At 54.1% G+C, this 18,522-nt stretch overlaps 6 protein-coding genes across 6 annotated transcripts; 4 read left to right on the top strand and 2 right to left on the bottom strand.

The window, feature by feature from the left end:
- Positions 1-17: 17 nt before the first annotated feature.
- Positions 18-1,916, bottom strand: BDY24DRAFT_51351 (YigZ family protein). Its single transcript, XM_076644960.1, has 5 exons — positions 1,630-1,916; positions 1,348-1,561; positions 1,178-1,275; positions 1,080-1,104; positions 18-985 (listed from the first exon to the last, which is right to left on the bottom strand). The coding sequence occupies exons 2-5, from the start codon at positions 1,420-1,422 to the stop codon at positions 311-313; spliced, it is 873 nt and encodes a 290-aa protein (XP_076496935.1). The 5' UTR covers positions 1,423-1,561; positions 1,630-1,916; the 3' UTR covers positions 18-310.
- A 23-nt stretch (positions 1,917-1,939) lies between these two features.
- Positions 1,940-7,128, top strand: BDY24DRAFT_388109 (Metalloenzyme, LuxS/M16 peptidase-like protein). The gene is made up of 19 exons (XM_076640308.1): positions 1,940-2,493; positions 2,579-2,626; positions 2,722-2,733; positions 2,795-2,821; positions 2,900-2,961; positions 3,029-3,363; positions 3,432-3,547; positions 3,612-3,701; positions 3,772-3,937; positions 4,013-4,419; positions 4,497-4,592; positions 4,675-4,784; positions 4,859-4,900; positions 4,974-5,187; positions 5,271-5,391; positions 5,464-5,555; positions 5,630-5,729; positions 5,798-6,247; positions 6,352-7,128. The coding sequence occupies exons 1-19, from the start codon at positions 2,014-2,016 to the stop codon at positions 6,843-6,845; spliced, it is 3,462 nt and encodes a 1,153-aa protein (XP_076496936.1). The 5' UTR covers positions 1,940-2,013; the 3' UTR covers positions 6,846-7,128.
- Position 7,129: 1 nt separating this feature from the next.
- Positions 7,130-8,624, top strand: ARG82 (inositol polyphosphate multikinase). Its single transcript, XM_076640309.1, has 4 exons — positions 7,130-7,262; positions 7,336-7,545; positions 7,669-7,845; positions 7,915-8,624. The coding sequence occupies exons 1-4, from the start codon at positions 7,176-7,178 to the stop codon at positions 8,491-8,493; spliced, it is 1,053 nt and encodes a 350-aa protein (XP_076496937.1). The 5' UTR covers positions 7,130-7,175; the 3' UTR covers positions 8,494-8,624.
- Positions 8,625-8,761: 137 nt separating this feature from the next.
- On the bottom strand, positions 8,762-10,365 carry BDY24DRAFT_388114 (zinc finger MYND domain-containing protein). The gene is made up of 6 exons (XM_076640310.1): positions 10,014-10,365; positions 9,889-9,939; positions 9,576-9,809; positions 9,078-9,479; positions 8,978-9,005; positions 8,762-8,900 (listed from the first exon to the last, which is right to left on the bottom strand). The coding sequence occupies exons 1-6, from the start codon at positions 10,134-10,136 to the stop codon at positions 8,842-8,844; spliced, it is 897 nt and encodes a 298-aa protein (XP_076496938.1). The 5' UTR covers positions 10,137-10,365; the 3' UTR covers positions 8,762-8,841.
- On the top strand, positions 10,012-13,685 carry DRN1 (Drn1p; the record flags this gene model as incomplete). Its single annotated transcript, XM_076644013.1, has 11 exons — positions 10,012-10,447; positions 10,517-10,686; positions 10,792-11,001; positions 11,312-11,646; positions 11,744-11,842; positions 12,422-12,506; positions 12,586-12,610; positions 12,690-12,861; positions 12,967-13,121; positions 13,204-13,449; positions 13,553-13,685. The coding sequence occupies exons 1-11, from the start codon at positions 10,434-10,436 to the stop codon at positions 13,683-13,685; spliced, it is 1,644 nt and encodes a 547-aa protein (XP_076496939.1). The 5' UTR covers positions 10,012-10,433.
- A 528-nt stretch (positions 13,686-14,213) lies between these two features.
- BDY24DRAFT_388120 (TBC domain-containing protein) lies at positions 14,214-18,453 on the top strand. Its single transcript, XM_076640311.1, has 15 exons — positions 14,214-14,412; positions 14,516-14,665; positions 14,856-14,979; positions 15,102-15,231; positions 15,342-16,197; positions 16,276-16,379; positions 16,456-16,547; positions 16,634-16,747; positions 16,862-17,025; positions 17,114-17,213; positions 17,339-17,375; positions 17,457-17,517; positions 17,593-17,691; positions 17,761-17,844; positions 17,929-18,453. The coding sequence occupies exons 1-15, from the start codon at positions 14,341-14,343 to the stop codon at positions 18,148-18,150; spliced, it is 2,409 nt and encodes an 802-aa protein (XP_076496940.1). The 5' UTR covers positions 14,214-14,340; the 3' UTR covers positions 18,151-18,453.
- Positions 18,454-18,522: the final 69 nt, after the last annotated feature.

Here is an 18,522-nt window from a genome sequence, read left to right on the forward strand (position 1 = left end):
AAGAAAGAAAGGGAAAAGGAAGAGAGCTGGCTCGTGGCTCGTCGACGCGTCGAGTACTTCGGAGCTTGAGCAAAGCCCCTTTGAGAGGCCATTCCTTGGACGCGTATATTCAAACGGTGAGTAGTGAATACCAGCTTTTGAAACCGCTAGAAACTGACAGTAGTAGTGGGGTGAAACCCATCCTACAAGGCTTCTTTTTTTCAAGATGACAAGACGCGTCGGGGTTGGGGTTGCTTTCGAGTCCCTTTCCTTCGTTCGTGCCTTTCCCAGCGGTTACTAGGAAACGACAAGATGAGACAGACTATACGATTCATCCATCAACCTCCTCCGTCTGCTCCTCCTGCCGTTGCTTTTCCACCCTCGCTTCCTCGTCGTCCTCGTCCTCTTCCGGCGCGTCTCCTCCCTCCTCCTCGTCGTCGTCGTCCTGCCCACCAACCACTCCCGCCTGCTCCTCGTCGTCATCATCATCCGAGATAACAACCACATCCACCGTCTTCTTCTTCTTCGTAAACGACGGCAGATCCCTCGGTTTCTCCTTCGCCTTCCCCTTCGCCTTCAAAGCCAAACTCCTCTCCATCCTCGTAAACTCATCATCCTCCTCCTCCTCCTCCTCCTCCTCATCTCCCAACACCTCCTCCACTCTCCTCTTCAAATCTTTCCTCCCAGCCTCAACCCCGCCGGACCCTCCCAGCTCGGTCACCTTCCTCTCCAACCCTTCGATCGTCTTCTCCCTCGCAACCAACAGCCTGTCGGCCTTCTCGATCGTGAGACCTTCGTACGCGTTCTTGACGACGGATGCAGCAGCATGGTCAGGTTGGGAGGAGGAGGGTGCTGGTGGAGGAGCAGGAGGGAGGAGAGAACGAAGATGGGTGATGCGAGCGTCGCGTGCGAGGAGTTCGATCTTGTGAGGTTGGACGTCGGCGAGGAGGAGGTGGGCTTTGAGGGATTGGTTCGAGGTTTCTTCGATGAGTTGGAAGCGGATTGGCTGGGGAGAGGGAAAGAGGGGTAGGGAGAGGGAGAGAGATGGGTGAGCGGACTCAGGCGTCGGAGGGAGGAGGGAGGGAGACGATGTTACATACACCGATTTGAGTTCCTCCGTACCATCTGAAGAAGAAGCGAATAGAGCGTGGTGTGAGTACTTCGGTGTGGTAGAAGAAGAGAGAAGCAGAGAACTCACCGACAACAAACGACGAGCGTATCGACGGCGGATCGGTCTCGAAGGACTTTGAGGATCTTGTCTGCTGCCCATCTTTCACCGTCGTCGTCGCTTCCTTCCTACCAAGCATACGATAGCATAGCATTAGAGATCAGATCGAGAGCCTCTCAAAGGTCGAACGAAGAGCTCACCTTGATCTCAAAGTCTCCAGCTCCTCTCGTTCCGTTCCTTCCATCCTTGAGTCCCAGAGCCCTCCAGGCGTACATGCGATGGGTTGGATTGATCCCAGGTTCTCTGTTGAAGATCGCTGGTAAGGAAGGATGTCGAGGAGGAGAGAGATACTTGTTGAAGATGGTTTGAAGTTTGGATTGAGAGGGAGGAGCGTGGAGAGGGAAGGAGGCGGCTCTGGAGAGAACGGACAAGAACGAGTTAGAGAAAAGAGGGAGGAACGAGATAGTGAAAGTCGAGCGGACCTCACAAGAAGATGCTGTCGAGTTCTGTTAAAGGATCGCTGTAGGTGATGAGCTCTGCATCGAGAGCGGCGAGGGAAGGCGTTGAAGTCGAGGTGGAGGAAGTGGATGAGCTCGAGGCCGCGTTGGACGGAGTCTTTGATGCCTTCGCCTTTGTAGATCCAGGCAAGGAAATCCAGGAATCCAGCGAGGGTTGAGAGACTGGAACGGAGACGATCTTGTTCGATTTTCTAGGAGCCATCAGCAGCGAGAAAAAGAGAGGGTGACGAGTGGTGGCCGGTGGAGGTCGAGCTTCAACTTCCCTTTGAGCTCCCAACTTTCCTTTGTTCTCTCCCCTCACCCTCTCCTGCCTCCTCCTCCTTTTTTCGACTTCCTTTCCCGGACTTGATGCTCAGATCGCTCCCAACCAGGACCCTCGCATCCAAACTATCATCTTCCCTCAAACCTACTACTATCACTCCCTCGATCCTCTCCTTGCTTCGACGAGCTTCAACTTCAACCACCTCCAACACGACCTCCCCTTCCTCCCCTTCCCTTCTTTCCAACCCAAGGACCATGGTTTCCTCGACCACTTCCCCTCTTACAGAAGCTCGACTCCCTTCTTCTACTCGACCTCTCTCCTCGGTCGCTCCTCCTACATCCTCGTCGACTGAGTCGACCGAGAACTGGACTCCTTCGACCCACCCTTCGCACCCTACCTTGCCCTTCTCGACCTTCTCTCTCCCTCTCGAACAGAGTCCCCTCGACGATCGACAGTACAAACTCATCAGACTCGCCAACGGTCTCGAAGCTCTGTTGATCAGAGACGAGAAGACGGACAAGAGTACGGCTGCGATGGACGTTAAAGTAGGCCATCTCATGGATCCGGTACGTCGTTCTTCAGCCCTGGCCTTGCTCTCTCTCCCTTTCCAAGCTCGTTCTGACCTTGTTTCAACCTGTTTTCCAAATAAAGGACAACCTCCAAGGGTGCGCTCACTTCTGCGAGCACTTGCTGTTCTTGGTGAGTCCTCTCAAGAGGAAGACAGTCGAGAGGACGAGAGAGCTCGAAGGAACGAAGCTGACCGGTCGATCCTCGTTCGCTTTCTTTCTTCTTAGGGTACCGAAAAGGTTCATAGATATCCTACAGTCACTTTCGTACTCCAAGCTAACCCCTCTCTTCTTCCTACAGTTCCCCAGGGAGAACGAGTACAGCGAGGTCAGTCTGAAACGAGAGCTTCCTTCCCCTCCCTTCCTTCTGAGCTCACCTTCCTCCTTCGTCTCCTCTGTCTCTCAGTTCCTCGCCGCCAACGGAGGTCACTCGAACGCGTTCACTGGAATGGAGAACACCAACTACTAGTGAGTATCAGCCTTAGTTTAAATCCTTCTCGTCTCTCTGTTATTGACCCTACTTCCCTCTTTCAAGCTTCGACGTCTCTCCTCCCTCCCTCCTCCCAGCCCTCGAGCGCTTCTCCCAGTTCTTCGTCGCTCCTCTCTTCACTCCCTCCTGCACCGAACGAGAACTCAAAGCCGTCGATTCCGAGCATTCCAAGAACCTCCAGTCGGACATGTGGAGGATGTACCAGCTCGAGAAGTCCCTCACCAAACCTGGACATCCGTACGGGAAATTCGGAACCGGGAACTGGAACACCCTCTGGGAGGAGGTCAAGAAGGATGGAAGGGAACCTAGGGATGAGTTGTTGAAGTGGTGGAATGGGAGCTATGACGCGGGGAGGATGAAGTTGGTTGTGCTTGGAAAGGGTGAGTCGTGCAAGAGGAAGGGAGAGAAGGGACGAAGCTCACCACGACGCGTCTTGTTCGACTTTCAGACTCGCTCGACGATCTCACTGGTTGGGTCGTCGATCTCTTCTCTCCTGTCCCCAACAAGGGACTTCCTCCCGTCACCGTCTTCGACTCTGATCCTTTCGGACCTACCGTTCAAGCTGTTCGTACTCTTTCCTTCGCGTCGACTCGTTCGTCTCCTTCACTGACTTCTTCCTTCTTTGCAGACCACCACCTTCGTCAAGACCGTCAAGGACATCCAGTCTCTCGAGCTCGCCTGGGTCATTCCTGATCAGGAGACTCTCTACCGAAGCAAGGTTCGTTGAGTCTCATCGTTCGTTTGCTTTCGCAGAGGAGCTCATCGCGTCTTTCGTTCTCGTCTCGCAGCCCGCCAGCTTCCTCAGTCACTATATCGGTCACGAGGGACCTGGATCGATCCTGTCCTATCTCAAGAAGAAGGGATGGGTTAACTCTCTCAGTGCTGGACCTTCCGAGGGAGCCACTGGATGGGGATTCCTTCGAATCAGTTGCGATCTCACTCCTGAGGGACTCGGTTCGTCCATCTCTTCCTCCCTCCTCTTCTTTCCCCCAGTCTCTGACCTTTGCATCCCTCTTCATCTTTCAACAGAGAACTACGAACAAATCTCAACCGCCATCTTCTCCTACCTCGGTCTCCTCGCCAAATCCGGTCCTCAACCCGCCGCGTTCGAGGAAGTTCAATCCCTCGCCACCCTTAACTTCCAGTTCGCCGAGAAGTCTTCCTCCCCCTCCGACTACGCCTCGGATCTCGCTTCTCAGCTGTCTGGACCTTGGCCGAAGGAGTGGACTCTCAGTCAGCCTTGGTTGATGCGAGGATTCGACGCGGAGAAGGTGAAGGAGACGCTCGAGTGCTTGACGGTCGAGAAGTGCAAGTTGACGGTGGCTAGTCAGGAGCTTCCCAAGGCTGTGGCGGAGAGGGGAACATGGGATAGGAAGGAGGCCGTCTACGGTACGGAGTTCAGGGTCGAGAAGTTCTCACAGGAGTTCTTGGACGCTGTGAGTCGCGTGTCTTTCTTTCTCTTTCTCGATCTCCTTCCCCCGGGCTGACCACCCTCCTTTCTTCGTTCGATCAGGCTGCCAAGGCCGTTAGTCTCAAGGAGTTTGCCCTTCCTGAGCCCAACCAGTTCATTCCCAAGGACGTTCACGTCGACAAGATCGAGGGAGTCGAGGTAAGCTTTCTCTCACCTGCTTCGTTTCGTCGTCGTTCAGATCTCGTTGCTGACGCGTTATCTTCGCTCTTGTGTCTTGTAGCCCGTCGAGGTTCCTGCTCTCGTCCGAGAGAACGAGATCTCCCAGCTCTGGTACAAGAAGGACGATCGGTTCTGGGTTCCTCGAGCCAACTTCTGGGTTGGAATGAAGAAGTGCGTCGCTCAGCAGTCTACTCTTACTCCGTCTTTGCGAATCTGACCTTTTTTTCTTTTCTCTTTTCTTTCAGCCCTATCCTCGACTCGTCGGCCCTCAACGCCGCCAGTGCTCGGTACGACGCTCTCCTCTTCTCGCTCGACGTGGCCGAACGCGTCTGACCTCGTTTCTTTCTCCTTTCTTTACAGACTCTTCACCGACCTCTTCCGAGACCACATGACGGAGAAGGTATACGATGCCGAGCTCGCTGGTCTTCGATGCCAGATCATGTACAGCGGAGGATCGATCATTCTCAGCGCGATGGGTTACAACGACAAGCTTCCCGCTCTCCTCGAAACCGCCGTCCTCGAGCTCAAAAACTACAAGGTCGATCCTGAGAGGTTCGAGCTTCTCAAGGATGATGTGAGTGGTCCTGCTTCTCGAGGAGCTCCCGAATGGAGTTAAAGGAGACCTCGACTGACGCCTTCGTTGGCTTTTCTCATCAGCTTCGACGAGATTGGAGCAACCACGAGCTCGGAGAGCCTTACAACCTTTCGAACTACTACGGATACTACCTGACCGAGGACGTCATGTACCCTCCCAAGGAGAAGCTCGCCGAGTTCGAGAGTGAGTTCAGTTTCTTCGGTGTGGGATCGAGACGACGCGTTCTGATCGTTCTTCTTTCTTCTCACCTACCAGAAATCACCGTCGAGTCGATTCAGAAGCTCGCTACCGAGGCTCTCAGCCGTCTGCATATCCTCACTCTCGTTCACGGGAACATGTCCAAAGAGGTGCGTTCATTTTCCAACTCTCGTTCTCGAGTGTACGTCGAAGTCGAAGCTGACTTCCCCTTTCCTTTCTCCAGGCCGCCGTCGAGCTCCAACAGGTCGTCGAGGATACCCTCAAGCCTGCTCCTTTGACCGAGAAGGAGAAGGAGTCTGAGCTCTCGCTCTACCTTCCTGAGGGTGAGCTTCGATTCCTCTCCGATCTTCGACGAACGCGCTCATCTCCTTTCCGTTTCTTTCCCTCCCAGCTTCCCAACACGTCTGGAACTTCCCTCTCCCCAACAAAGCCAACCCCAACTCCGGAGTCGAGTACTACTGCCAAGTTGGTTCTTCCACCTCCGACTCCCTTCGACCTCTCGCCTCCCTCTTCTCCCAAATCGCTCGAGAACCCTGCTTCGACACCCTCCGAACCAAGGAACAGCTCGGATACCTCGTCTCGTCCGGAGGTCGATCCCACTCTGGAACCGTCGGCTTCCACATCCTCGTCCAGAGTCAGAACGACTCCAACTACCTCGAGAACAGGATCGAGGCCTTCCTCGTCACGCTCGAGAAGACGATTGAGGAGATGAGCGAGGAGGAGTTTGAGAAGCAGAAGCAGAGCTTGATTGATAACAAGCTGCAGAAGGTCAAGAACTTGTACGAGGAGAGTTCGAGGCTGTGGAGGCATATCCAGGATGGGTACTTTGATTTCCAGCGTCGTGAGTTCGCTTCGTTCTCGTCGCGTCGTGTTTTTTCTCCTCGTCGAATCAGAGCTGACCGCTTTTCCTTTCGTCTCTCGTCTTCTCCTTGTTGCCGCTCTTAGGTGAGAAGGACGTCGCCACCCTCCGAACCATCACCAAATCCGATCTCCTCTCCTTCTTCCTCTCCTACATCCACCCTTCTTCCCCAACCCGACGCAAAACCTCCGTTCACCTCAAAACCCAATACGTCGGACCCCTCTTCAACCCCGCCTCCGCCCAACCTATCGTCCAGACCATGATGGAGAACGGCATCCCTCTGCGAATGGATCAGTTCGGAGCTCTCATGGCTAGCAACCCTCCTCCCGGAGTGGGTCAGATCCAGGCGTTTGCGAACGAGTGTATCGAGCAGGCTGGGGAGAGTGTGGATAAGGCGGTGAAGGAGGATCTGTTGAAGAGGATCAAGGAGTTGGGAGTGGACGAGGGGGAGAAGAAGGTCGGGGTGTTGAAGGAGGGGAACGTGTTGATCGAAGGGGATGTGAGGGAGTGGAAGAGGAGTTTGGAGAAAACGGAGCCGGCGCGCCCAATTGTGGCGTTGGATACGTTTAGGATTAAGTAGGAATAGAGGATGATGGAAACGTTTGACCTTAGCTTTGGGGCGAGAGAGAGGAAGAGAGAGGAAGGAGCGAGCTGGAGTTTGAGTGCGAGGTCGACGCGTCCGTTTCGAGAGCGGCTGAGATTTCCGTAGGAGCGAGACCTGAGAATCAACAAATTGAGACTCGATTGGCAGTCTTAGTAGTGACATTCTACCTGTACCAGCTGTAAGATCTCTTGGGAGCGAAAATCAACTGAAAAAAACAGAACGACTCCATCTCGCACGACCTTTCGCCGACTCTGCCCTCGACCATCACCCTCTCCCCCTCCCTTCCTTCCCTTCCCTTCTTCAACCATGTCTTCAGCTCCCATCGCTCTCGCCTCTCAAGTAGGAGGCCACGCTGGAGTTCTCACGACAGAAGACGGCTCCCTCGTTATCAAGGTTCGTCTCTCTCCCCCATCTCTCCTCCCTCCTCTCGCCTTGCTGATTCTCTCGCCAGTTCCCTTTTCCACAGCCTGCACTTCCTCAAGAAGTTGACTTCTACCAATCCGTCGCCACTCTCGATGAACTCTCCGCTCTCCAACCCTTCATCCCTGCCTTCCTCGGAACTCTCAAGCTTCAGGGAGAGATTGAACCAGGGAAGGAGCTCGATGGGAAAGATCTCGAGGGAGTAGCAAAGGGAGAGGAGGTAGAAGGCGTCAAGAAAGTTGCTGAGGAGAAGGAGGTGAGTCTACTTGGCCCGTCCGTGGGTGCTCTTGCGAGGTCAGGCTTATAGTAGGATATAGGGAGGGAGAGGAAAAGAAGGAGGCTGATGAGCTCGACCCTCCTCCCTCCTCCCTCCTTTCAGCATATCGTCATCACCAACCTCTCCCACGGCTTCACTCGTCCATGTATTCTCGATATCAAGCTCGGAACAGTCCTCTACGATATCAAGACCGTCACGGAGGACAAGAAGGCTCGAATGGAGAAGACAGCAAGGGAAACGACCTCGCTCGAGACGGGAGTTCGTCTGACGGGATTCCAGGTTCGTTTTCCGTTTCTTCCTTCCTTCTCTCGGACTCGAAACTAACCAGAAGTCTACATGCTGCATCAGAACTGGGACCCTTCCACCTCCTCCGTCATCTCCACCCCTAAGTCCTACGGGAAATCCATCTCCTCCGCCGACCTTCCCTCGGGCATCACCAAGTTCTTCCCTCTCCCACCAACAGGTCTTCCTCCCACCCTCCTCCTTCAAGTCCTCGAAGATATCCTTCTCTCTCTCCGAGAGATCTCCGAAGCGCTCTCAGCAACGGAAGGTCGCTTCGTAGGCATGAGTCTCCTGATCGTCTACGAAGGAGACGAGACGGTCCTTCGAGAAGCTCTCGCTGCTGAGGCTGAGGCGATCCTGAACGAGGATGCGGATGATGATGGCGAGAGCAGTGGGAGTGAAGAGAATTGGGGAGAGGGGGGTGGGGAGGATGGAGATGGACTGGGAGATGGAGCTGGGTCGGCGAAAGGGAAGGGAGAGAGGAAGGGAACGACGCTGGTGAAGTTGATAGATTTTGCTCATTCGAGAGCTGCGAAGGGAGAGGGAAGGGATGAAGGGGTGATTATGGGGATGGAGACTAGTATTCGATTGCTGGAAGGGAGGTTGGCGGAAGTTCAGGCCGAGGCAGGACCGTTGGAGGAGTGAAGGGGAGGAGGGAGAGACGACGCGTCGGGGGTCAGATTTGAGAGAGAGCGAAACGAGAATGCCTTTTCACGACTTCACTATCTTTTACTCTCATTTGCGCACGAAATGAAAAGCTTTACTCGGCCTCTATATTGCTCCCCATTGCCTTACGAGCTCAATCCGAACTCCTTTCAAAACGCGTCTGAGTTCTCTCGCCCACAAGACTCGCTCTCTCGGACCAAAGTATTCGCAGGTTGTAGCTTGAGCGCTTGCATTACGTGTACTTGCATTTTCGATGCCAGGAGACTGGCCAAAGTCATTCTAGAGAGGGCGACGCGTCGGACCCAACGGCTTAGCCCCAGCCCTCCCTCACCACCGCTGCTCGAAACAGACTCTCTTGTGCTCTTTCCAGTCGACGGCTTGATGTTCTGAATGGACAAAGAGATAGAGCAAGAGAGCTTTCAGCAAGAAGGTCGCGTGGAAGAGAGCTCAGACGAAGACGAACTTCGAGAGCAATATCTGACCGATTTACACTGGAGACCAAGAAGGGACGCGAGTCAGTCAACCGAGCCCTCGAGGAAGGAGGCGAAAAATGTTAAGCTTACTCGACCGCAAGTAGACATTTCCTCTCCCTCCTCCATCTTCGTGCAAGGGCCAGCCTTCGACCCTTCCTCCTTCACCAACCTCACGACCTCGCAGGTGAACCAGTTCGTCCCGTACCTGTGGTTGATGCTCCTCTCCAACTCAGGTCGATAGCTCTCCTTCAGCATATGCATGAGAGTAGGAGTTTGCTTCTCGATCGCTCCTCGCTGACTGAGTGGCCAGCCCTGACGAACTTCCGACCAGAGGGAACGAAGTTTGAGACGCGTCGAGTTTGGGAGGGGAGGGAGGTCGGAGATCGATGACAGGTGGACGGCAAGAGTGAAGGTGAGGACGTCTAGAAGGATTAAAAGGCTGTGGACGATAGGTTTGTTGTTGTGGTCTCCTAGCACCAATTCGAGACGGGTCTGATTAGGAAGAGAAAGAGAGGCGACGCGGTCAGCTAGATCGTTCTGGTTGTCGGCGTTCGAGGCTAGAGCCGAGCAGCTCTCATCCAGACTGACGTTCTTCTCCTTGTGAAACAAAGTCTCGAGTGTCTGTAAGGTTCGTTCATAGGCCGCCACGCACTCGTAGGGAAGCTCGCGGACGAGGCGAGCTCCGGAGGGTTGACCGAGAGCCTGCGTCAAGTAGTCCGCGTACGAGTAGTAGATGTGCAGCTCGTCGCCTCTCAGGTCATCTTGTCCATTCCTTGTCCAAGTTCGAAGGAGACAGGGGAGGTAGGTGGACGCAATCTCTGCCTGAAGGCGAGGAAAGAAAGAGAAGACGTCGAGCTTTCAGCATCCCGCAATTCCGAGACCTTTCTCAAATGAAACTCACCCAGAAAGCGTTAATCTCGTTGATCGTTTTGATGTTATTGGATCCCGTGATCTGTTGAGATGTAAAAGGCATCAGCTCTTGCAGAAGCGAAGTGCAGAAGGAGGAGAGAGGAGGGAAGGACCAACGATTTCTGCGACCCGTCTTGAAGCACAGAACTCCTGCACACCGACAATATCCGCTGGCCTGGCGTCAATTCCAGAGGACAGACGAAGGATCTGAGCGAACCTTAGAGGAGTGTGTCCGTCCATCGATAGTGTTCGAGAGAGAGGGAAGGGAGAAGAGAGGGAGTCGAAGGAGAGGGAGGAGCTGTTGGAGGTCGAGCTCGTTTCGAGGAGGAAGAGAGCGAGAGATGGAGATGTGTTCCACGATTTCGAGTCTAGTCTGAAGAGGCGATGGACCGATGAGAGAGAGGGTGGTAGCGTTGAGTTCGAGTTGGTCGAAGCTGATGGTTGAGAGGCAAGAAGAGGGAAGGGGTCAAGGCTCTTCATGAGCCAAAAGCTGAAGTGATCAGCTTCGACCCTCAACCATCTCTCCAAACTTCCAACATGTCAGCCAAGATGTGAGTCTTTGTTCTTTTTGCTTTCATTCCCAAGCTATCCTGACGTTCTTCTTCTTCGACCATCCTCAGCCTCGCTCTCGGTCCCCCTCTGGGCTCGTTGAAAGCCTTTGTCGACAAGCAGCGATCTCTTCAGACGAAGCACAACTTCACCCTTTGCGTCTGCGTTGGAGACTTTTTCGGAGCTGCTACTTCTGAAACGGATACCGAGGTTGACGATCTTCTCGCTGGAAGGCTTGATGGTGAACTTATATATCTTTCGAAGCGGGATGGAGAGCTGTTTTGGAACGAAGGACGGACGAGGGAAGGAGAACGAGAGCTGACCTCCTTCCTTCTTTCGTTTTCAGTCCCTCTCACCACCTACATCATGGTCGGAGGACATCTTCTCCCTGAGCGAGTTCAGCAGCGAGTAGACTCTACAGGTGGAGAGGTTTGCTCCAACGTTTTCTTCATCGGTTCGTTGTCTCTCCTTCCTCTTTCGTTGAGCTCGAGCTCACCTTCCTTCCCTTCCCTTCCCTTCCCTTCCCTTTGCTCGCTTTCTTTCAGGTCAAAGCAACGTCATGACCACCTCGGAAGGAGTCAAGATCGGTGCTATCGGAGGAAACTGGGACGAAGCTGTTTGGGATTACTCGGCAAAGTCATCCAAGCCCGTCGTCGAGGGAGAGGAGGAAGATGTGAGCTCGTTGATCTCTCTTTCGTCTCTCCCTTCTCTCGTTCGCTAACTTTGATTGTTCACACATCCTCAGACTGCCCCTCCTCCGGCTTCTCTCTCTTCGGCGTCCCTTCACCTATCTGCTTCCCTCCTCGCTCCAGTCCTCGCCTCGCCTCTCCTCCTCCCAGCCCACCCGACTCCCGCTTCCTCCTCAGCCGCACCCACCCTCGCCTCCCTCAAAGCTCCCACTCCCACAGGTCTCGACATCCTCCTCCTCCAAGCTCCTCCTCCTTCCCTCTCCATGCTCTCGCCGTCGTGCCCTAAGCTCGACTTCGCTCTCGGTCAAGGAGCCACTCCTCTCGGAGAGGTTGTTCGACGAGCCAGACCTCGGTACATCTTCTGGACTGGAGGAGGAGAGGATGGGTTCTGGGAGAGGGAACCGTTTGGGTGGGAGGGAACTGGAAGTGGGTCGGAGGGAAGGTACACGAGGGGAATCAAGATTGGGAGGTTTGGAGGACCTCCTCCCGAGGAGGGAAAGAAGAAGGCTCGAGTGAGTGGATCTCTCCTCCTTTTCTCGATCCCACTTCAGAAACTGGTTCCACGAGACATAGCTGAGCTGATGTGTTTTCGCCTTCGTCCGTCTCCAGTCCTTCTACGCCTTCTCTCTCTCGCCACTCGTCGCTCCCTTCCCTCCTCGACCAGCGAACGCGACGCCCAACCCTCTTGCCCTTCCCAGCTCCCGAGGAGTGAAACGAGACGCGCCTTTGGAGTCTCAGGGATTCATCTGGGGAGCTCAGGGTGGAGGAGGAAAGAAGCCTCGAGCTGAAGGTGATTCTGGAGGAGAAGGAGAGACGAGACGAACGGACTCGAGAGCTGACCTCTTTTCTTTTTGACTACTCTCGTTCATTCAGCTGGAGGACCTCCTCCTGAGAACTACGTATGCAAGATCTGTAACGAGCCTGGAGTGAGTCCACCTTACCGATCGATCACTCGATTTCGAGATTCTTCGAAGATCGAAGGCTGACCCGACGCGTCGAACCTTTCCTTCCTCTTACAGCACTGGATCCGAGAGTGCCCTCAGAAAACTGAGCCTGCTGCCAAAGAACGTGAGTATCGTATTTTGCCTCTGTCGAGCTCTTGGAACTGGAGGAGACAACGCTGACCAGTCGATCTTCGTTTGACTTCGCGTCGTTCAGCCCTCGTCGACGGTGTTCCTCCTTCGAGTTACGTCTGCAAGATCTGCGAACAACCTGGAGTACGTTTACTTTCGACTCTCTCTTGAACGCAAAATCGGACTGACCCCTTCTTTGCTTCCCTCGTTGCAGCACTACATTCGAGACTGCCCTCAGAAAGTCGCTCGACCTCCCGGCATGGAGAGGAAGCCTGAGCTTGGCCCTGCTGAGTGTTGGTGTGAGTACAGCTCGCTCAATTCTTTGTTTGCTTCAGACGCATACTGACGTCTCTCGCTTTCGTTGTTTCGCTCCCACAGTCTGCCTCAGCAACCCTAAAGTCACGTTCGTTTGATTTTCCTTTTCCTCTTTCCCTCTGGAACCTCGTCGCTGACTCGAACCTCGATTTATTCTTCACTCGTAGCAAACATCTCATCGTCGCCATCGGAACGGAAACCTACGTCACTCTCCCTAAAGGTCAACTCCCTCCGACGATCTCGTCGTCGAAGATGGTTCAGAACAAGATCACTGGAGTTCCCGAGCTGCCTGCTGGATCTGGACCTGCTAGCTTGGTTCCTGGAGGAGGACATGTTTTGGTGAGTCTTTCCCGCCCTCTCCTTTATTCGTCTCCCGAGAAACATCGATCCTTCGTTCACTTAGGGCTGAACGAAGTCGACGCGTCTTCCTTTCGTCTCTCGCAGATCATCCCGATCTCCCATCACCAAACTCTCCAATCGATCCCCGCCATCGACGCTCCTGCTATCAATGCCGAGATCGAGGAGACCAAGGAGGCTCTGAGGGATTGCTACAAGGAGTTTGGAGCCGTTCCCGTCGCGTTCGAAGTTGGTCGACTCGGGTCCGTCTTCTCTTCCTCTTCTTGTCCCGTTTCATCAATCCTCCCTCTCGCTGACCCATTCTTCTTCTTGACCGTCCTACAGAGGTCGAGGAGGTCACGCTCACGTCCAAGTCGTCCCCGTCCCCGCTGCCCTTGCGTCCAAGGTCGAAGCCGCCTTCAGGGAGGAAGGAAACAACCTCGGAATCAAGTTCGCCGACAACGCTGAGGCTGCTCTCGCTAGTGTCGGGAAGGGAGGAGGAGATAACTACTTCCGAGTTGATCTGCCCGGAGGAGGGAAGATGGTTCATCTGATGGAGCGAGGGGCTAGGTTCGATTTGCAGTTTGGACGGTGAGTCTCTCTTTCGACGCGTCTTCTTCCTCTCCCCGTCCTTGATTTCTCTTGAGAGTAGGATCCGTCGGGCTGACTGCTTTTTCGTCCTCTTCGAATGTAGGGCTACGCTGGCGAAACTTCTCGAGATTCCCCATCGGATCGATTGGAAGAACTGCCCTCAGACGGACGCGGAGGAGAAGGCGGATGCGGTTGCTTTCAAGAAGGTTTACTCAAAGTACGATCGATCGTCTTAGTCTGTCTTATCGGATGTTGTGTTTCTATTGATCTCGATGGTCAACTGAGAGGATGGGAGGATGCGAAAACGCGTCGAAGAAAGAAAGGCTCGACCTCTCTCGCTTCTCGAGAAGTTTCGAGGGCTGTCCGGTATCTACATATCTTTGCTTGCTGGTTAAGAAGACGACATCCAAGGGGGATGGATCAGCGAGCCGTTCTTCTAGCAGCAATCGAGGTGCGAATGAACGTTGAAGGGAGCGGAGTGGGGAGCTCGCACTTTGTGTTCCTTTCTTCGCTTTCCCTTCGCAGCTTCGTTTTCCTCGCTGAACTCTCGATCCATCGTTTCTTCTCTCGGTGGAAAACACCAAGCCGTCGACTGGAAACATCACAAGAATACTTGCTTCAAGCAACGGTGGTGAACTGGAGCAAGGGCGGAGGGAGGAGGGATGAACGAGCTCGCAGTCGCTTTTGCCTCCGTCTCGAGACATTGAGAAAAAAAAACCTTCAAGACCAGTGGATCTTTCTTGACGAGTAACATTCGACTTGGAAGAGAAGAAAAAAAACAGTCTCGACCGCGTCATCTGGGGAGGAAGAGGAGAGAGAGGAGAGAGCTCCCTCGCTTCAACCTCAACCACGGCAACCTCCTCGCTTCTCCCTTTTTCGCCCTACTAAACTATGGGCGGAGGCCAACCACCATCTTATCACCCTTCTTCTACAGAATCACCCAACTCTCCTTCTTCGAGATCAGTGAGTTCAGAGCGAGAAGCAGTTCGCTTTCAAGCTGAGCTTAGCCGAAGCTGACCTTCAACCTTCCCTTCCTCCTCACGCCTCTCTCTCCCTCGCTTGCCAGACTGAGTCAATGGTCGAGATTCTACACCCCGTGGACGATGGATCCTCGTCTACTTCCAAACTCCTCTACTCCAAGAGCAAAGTCTACGTTCAGCCTACTTCGTTCACAAAGGATAACATCGAAGGGTTCGCGGCCATCGTGGAACAACGAGTGAGTCCCTTCTTCCCTTCTTTCGACCCGTATGTAGTTTTGGGTGCTCGGATGGGATTTCCAAACTTCCGAAGGGCTTGTCGGATTCCTACTATAGTCCACGGAAGGCCGTGGGTAGTGTGGAGAGGAGAAGGACAGCTTCGTTTGAGCCGTCCCGCTGACGTCTCTCCACCTCTCCTTCTTTCCACAGGAACCAAGGAAGATTCTTCTGAGCTGGATTCCTGAGTCGATGGCTAGAAGCAGAAGGGACTACGAGTCGTTCTTGAGGGCTGAACGAGGGGAGCTCGGTGGGAATGGGAGCGGTGGCGACGATGGTGAGCTCGACTCCCTCCTCCTTCTCTTCTTCTTGCTTGGACTTTGGACTCGAGCTGATCCGCTCTCTGATCCACTCTCTTCCTTGACTTCTTACTCTCTTCGCGTATACCGTACCACTCAGACTACGTCCTCGTCCAACCGATTCCCGAGCGAGGAGAGTCGTACGCCTTCTCCGTCCCCTTGTCCTCGGTCTACTCCATCATCGTCTACCCTCCGAGTTTGAGCAAGTGGTACGGTTCCTTGACGATCAAGTGAGTTCACGTACTCGTCGCTTACTCTCTCTCGAAGCCGTTTCGTTTTGTTGAGTTATTCGAGAGCGTTTGGGCTGATCGTTCTCCCTCGTCCCTCTCTCCCCCTTCAGCCTCATGGGCGGCCAAACGCTCCCAACTCTTCACTTTCGCGACGATGAATCAGCCTCAACCCTCTCCCTCCTCGCTTCACCTCGAAGCTCTACTAGTCCTCCCACTCCAACCTGGGGTGGAGAAGATTTCCTTCAACGCCTTCGAGTGTTCGCTCATCTCCTTCGCTCCCAACTCGAACCCAACCTCTTTCTCGTCAACCCCAACCGAGAAGACACGGAACTCCACTCGACTCTCGTTTTCGACGATTCAGCCGTTGATGATATCCTCTCGCCTGTACCAGCTCATCAACGACCGCGACCTTCTTCGTCGACTGGAGGCTACCCTCCTTCCACTTCGTCGACTCCCACTCCTCCCAACTTCCCTCCTCCTTCCATCGTTCACAACCCTCGAACGTCCATCCTCTCAGGTTTCGCTCAAATCACCCGAGCAGCAACCAACCTCTCCACCGCTCTCCTCTCCCATCCTTCCGTCTCCCCTCATCTCCCAGCACCCGTTCGAACCCTCATCCACGCCGACTCCCCGACCTTCACGCGTTGGTCCAACCTCGCCGGTACGGGCGAATACGACGGAGCTCGCACCTACTTGGCGAAATGGGCTAGGTTGGTAGCTGAGGAAGGGGAGAGGGCCAAGAGGGCAGAGATTTCGGGGGTAGAGGGCATCAGAGCGGACGATGGGAGTGGTGCGGGAGAGTTGGGAGTTTGGGAGGTGTTGAGAGTCACGAATGGGCTGGGTGAGGAGAGGACGACGAGGGAGAAGGGACGGCCAGTTGGTTGGAGGGAGTGGGACGAATGGTGGGATCATAGAGGGTGGCCGTTAGTCGAGGAGAGTTACTTTAGAGGAGAGGTGTTCAAGAGGGTGAGCCTTCGTTCGACTCCCTTTCTCTCGTTTCGCGTTGAAATGAGCACTACTAAGTCTTTTGCTCTTCGTTTCTAGGGTATCGATCCTTCTCTTCGTGCGACGGCATGGCCGTTCCTTCTCGGAGTTGTCCCTTGGAAGAGCACGCTCGAGGAAAGGACGGAGCTTTGGTCGAGGAAGAGGTTCGTTCGGACCCGTCTCACCCATTTCTCTTTCTCCTTCACTGACGCCTGTGTCTTTTTTTTCGTTTTTCCACAGCCAAGTCTACCATGCTCTTCGAACTTCCCAGACCATCAACCCTGAGGTGCGAGCGAAGCCTGAGATCGTGGAGGAGATCCACCGGATTGACGGTTCGTTCGACTCTGCATTCCGTCGCAGCTTTCCTCTCCTTCCTCGCACTCGATCTGACGAACTGACGAACTTTCTAACTTTTCAGTGGACTGTCGCCGAACCGATCGTGGTCAGACGATGTTCGCCATCCCCAAGATCCCTGCCGGCGAAGTCGGGGAGGGAGAGGATCAGGAGGAGGGAGGGAAGAGCGCTAGCAACGGTTCGTTCCTCTTCTCTCCTCCCACTAGTCCTTTCACTCGCACGACGTCCGAACGAAACCCTTCAAACGCAGAAGCTGACGTTTATGTTAAACCTTTTTCTTGTCCTGTTTTAGAACACGTCGACAAGCTCGCCGAGATTCTGCTCACCTACGTTCTCTTCGAGAAGGATCTCGGTTACGTTCAGGGCATGTCTGACCTCGCTGCTCCTCTCTACGTCGTCATGGAGGGAGAGGAGGTGGCGACGTTCTGGTGTTTTGTCGAGTTCATGGAACGGATGGTACGTTTTGGAGTTTCGAGCTTTGACGCGTCGTTCGTTCTTGAAGCCCCCTCGCTGACTTCGTTCTCGCTTCAATTTGATCTTATAGAAGCAGAACTTCCTTCGAGATCAGTCTGGGATGAAGCAGCAGCTTCTTACTCTCCAGCAGCTCATCAGCGTGATGGATCCGGAGCTTTATCGGCACCTAGGTGCGTTTTGTTCCTTCGCTCCGCATCTCCACCCAGATTTTCCTCGTTCGATCAAAGCTGACGTATCCGTCAAGAACCTCTTCTTTCTCTTCACCACCATGTTATTTCGACGGGAGCGCTCGTAGAGAAGACAGAGTCCCTCAATCTGTTCTTCTGCTTCAGGTGCGTTCGCTTCTCCTCGTCGCATCGCGGTTCGATCTCCTCTGACTGACCGCGCATCTCTTCCTCGTCCTTTTTTCTCAGATGGATCCTCATCGCCTTTAAGCGAGAGTTCGGCTTCGAAGAGATCATCGGGCTGTGGGAGGTTCGTTCAGTCCCTCTTCCTTTTCTCATACGAACCAACGCTGACCTCCCTTTGCTTTTCCCTTCGACTCGACAGAACCTCTTCACCAACCACCTCACCCCTCACTTCCTCCTCTTCTTCGCCCTCGCTGTTCTTCACTCCCACCGAGACGTTATCCTTCGGTATCTGGCCGAGGTGAGTTGAGTTTGAATCCTCTGTCGTTCTTCGAAACCCCTGCTGATCTCGTCTTCTTCCCTTCCTCAGTTCGACGAGATTCTAAAGTATTGCAACGACCTCTCGGGCTGCATCGAACTTGAATCTACTATCGCTCAAGCCGAGGTGCTCTTCGTTCGTACTCCCTACCCTCCTTTCTCTCTCTTCTCTCGACGTCCTTTCTCCTTTCCTCGTCTGACCGTCCTCCTCTTCCTCCAGCTCTCCTTCAAAGCTCTAGTAGCAGACGTAGATCGCCGCCAGGCAGCTCGGGACGCAGCCAAGATCACCGAGGGACTTCATCGAAGGAAACCAACAGGAGGAGGAGGAGCTTCGACTCCTCCCGTAGCGTCTTCGTCGTCGACTCCGCCGACGGAACTGGATCGACTGGAGGTCCCGAATCTGCCGCTTATTTCTCAGAATCTAAGGGATCTGCTCGGGTAGATAGACTAGGGTAGATGTCTCACCTTCATTTCGTCCGACGCGTCTCGTTTTCCTCGCTTCCTTCTTCACGATCTCTCTCTTTTTGCTCCATCGTCTTGCTTTGCTTGTACACCACATTTTAGCTTCTCCATCTCGGTTCACGTTTTCGTCTTTTCTTCCCTCTCTTCGATCTCTACAATGCCATTTCACGAGTCCTCGATCTTCCTCGCTTGCAAGCGACGCGTTGGCACTTCTCTCACACCTCACTCCAACTTGCCTCGATCCGATCAATCAAGCCCAGGGAGCATGCCCTTCATTCTCAAGTTCAAACCAAAGAAAAAGACAAGTGAGAGGGGAGGGGAGTGTTTCCAAAACCGAGAAAACCTGAGACGG

Source organism: Mrakia frigida (assembly GCF_051309035.1).
Source record: "Mrakia frigida strain ATCC 22029 unplaced genomic scaffold BDY24scaffold_14, whole genome shotgun sequence".
Taxonomy (NCBI): domain Eukaryota; kingdom Fungi; phylum Basidiomycota; class Tremellomycetes; order Cystofilobasidiales; family Mrakiaceae; genus Mrakia; species Mrakia frigida.

Bases quoted from the DNA above. Each gene is read 5' to 3' on its own strand.
- BDY24DRAFT_51351 (XM_076644960.1), bottom strand. From the start codon at position 1,422: ATGTACGCCTGGAGGGCTCTGGGACTCAAGGATGGAAGGAACGGAACG. The intron at 1,276-1,347 runs GTGAGCTCTTCG...TATGCTTGGTAG, and splicing joins CTGGAGACTTTGAGATCAAG to GAAGGAAGCGACGACGACGG. The intron at 986-1,079 runs GTATGTAACATC...CCCTCTCCCCAG, and splicing joins ACGGAGGAACTCAAATCGGT to CCAATCCGCTTCCAACTCAT.
- BDY24DRAFT_388109 (XM_076640308.1), top strand. From the start codon at position 2,014: ATGCTCAGATCGCTCCCAACCAGGACCCTCGCATCCAAACTATCATCT. The intron at 3,548-3,611 runs GTTCGTACTCTT...CCTTCTTTGCAG, and splicing joins TCGGACCTACCGTTCAAGCT to ACCACCACCTTCGTCAAGAC. The intron at 5,556-5,629 runs GTGCGTTCATTT...TCCTTTCTCCAG, and splicing joins ACGGGAACATGTCCAAAGAG to GCCGCCGTCGAGCTCCAACA.
- ARG82 (XM_076640309.1), top strand. From the start codon at position 7,176: ATGTCTTCAGCTCCCATCGCTCTCGCCTCTCAAGTAGGAGGCCACGCT. The intron at 7,263-7,335 runs GTTCGTCTCTCT...CCTTTTCCACAG, and splicing joins ACGGCTCCCTCGTTATCAAG to CCTGCACTTCCTCAAGAAGT. The intron at 7,546-7,668 runs GTGAGTCTACTT...CCCTCCTTTCAG, and splicing joins AAGTTGCTGAGGAGAAGGAG to CATATCGTCATCACCAACCT.
- BDY24DRAFT_388114 (XM_076640310.1), bottom strand. From the start codon at position 10,136: ATGGACGGACACACTCCTCTAAGGTTCGCTCAGATCCTTCGTCTGTCC. The intron at 9,810-9,888 runs GTGAGTTTCATT...CCTCGCCTTCAG, and splicing joins ACGAGATTAACGCTTTCTGG to GCAGAGATTGCGTCCACCTA. The intron at 9,006-9,077 runs GTAAGCTTAACA...CTTGGTCTCCAG, and splicing joins AAATGTCTACTTGCGGTCGA to TGTAAATCGGTCAGATATTG.
- BDY24DRAFT_388120 (XM_076640311.1), top strand. From the start codon at position 14,341: ATGGGCGGAGGCCAACCACCATCTTATCACCCTTCTTCTACAGAATCA. The intron at 16,748-16,861 runs GTTCGTTCCTCT...GTCCTGTTTTAG, and splicing joins AGGGAAGAGCGCTAGCAACG to AACACGTCGACAAGCTCGCC. The intron at 17,026-17,113 runs GTACGTTTTGGA...TTGATCTTATAG, and splicing joins TCGAGTTCATGGAACGGATG to AAGCAGAACTTCCTTCGAGA.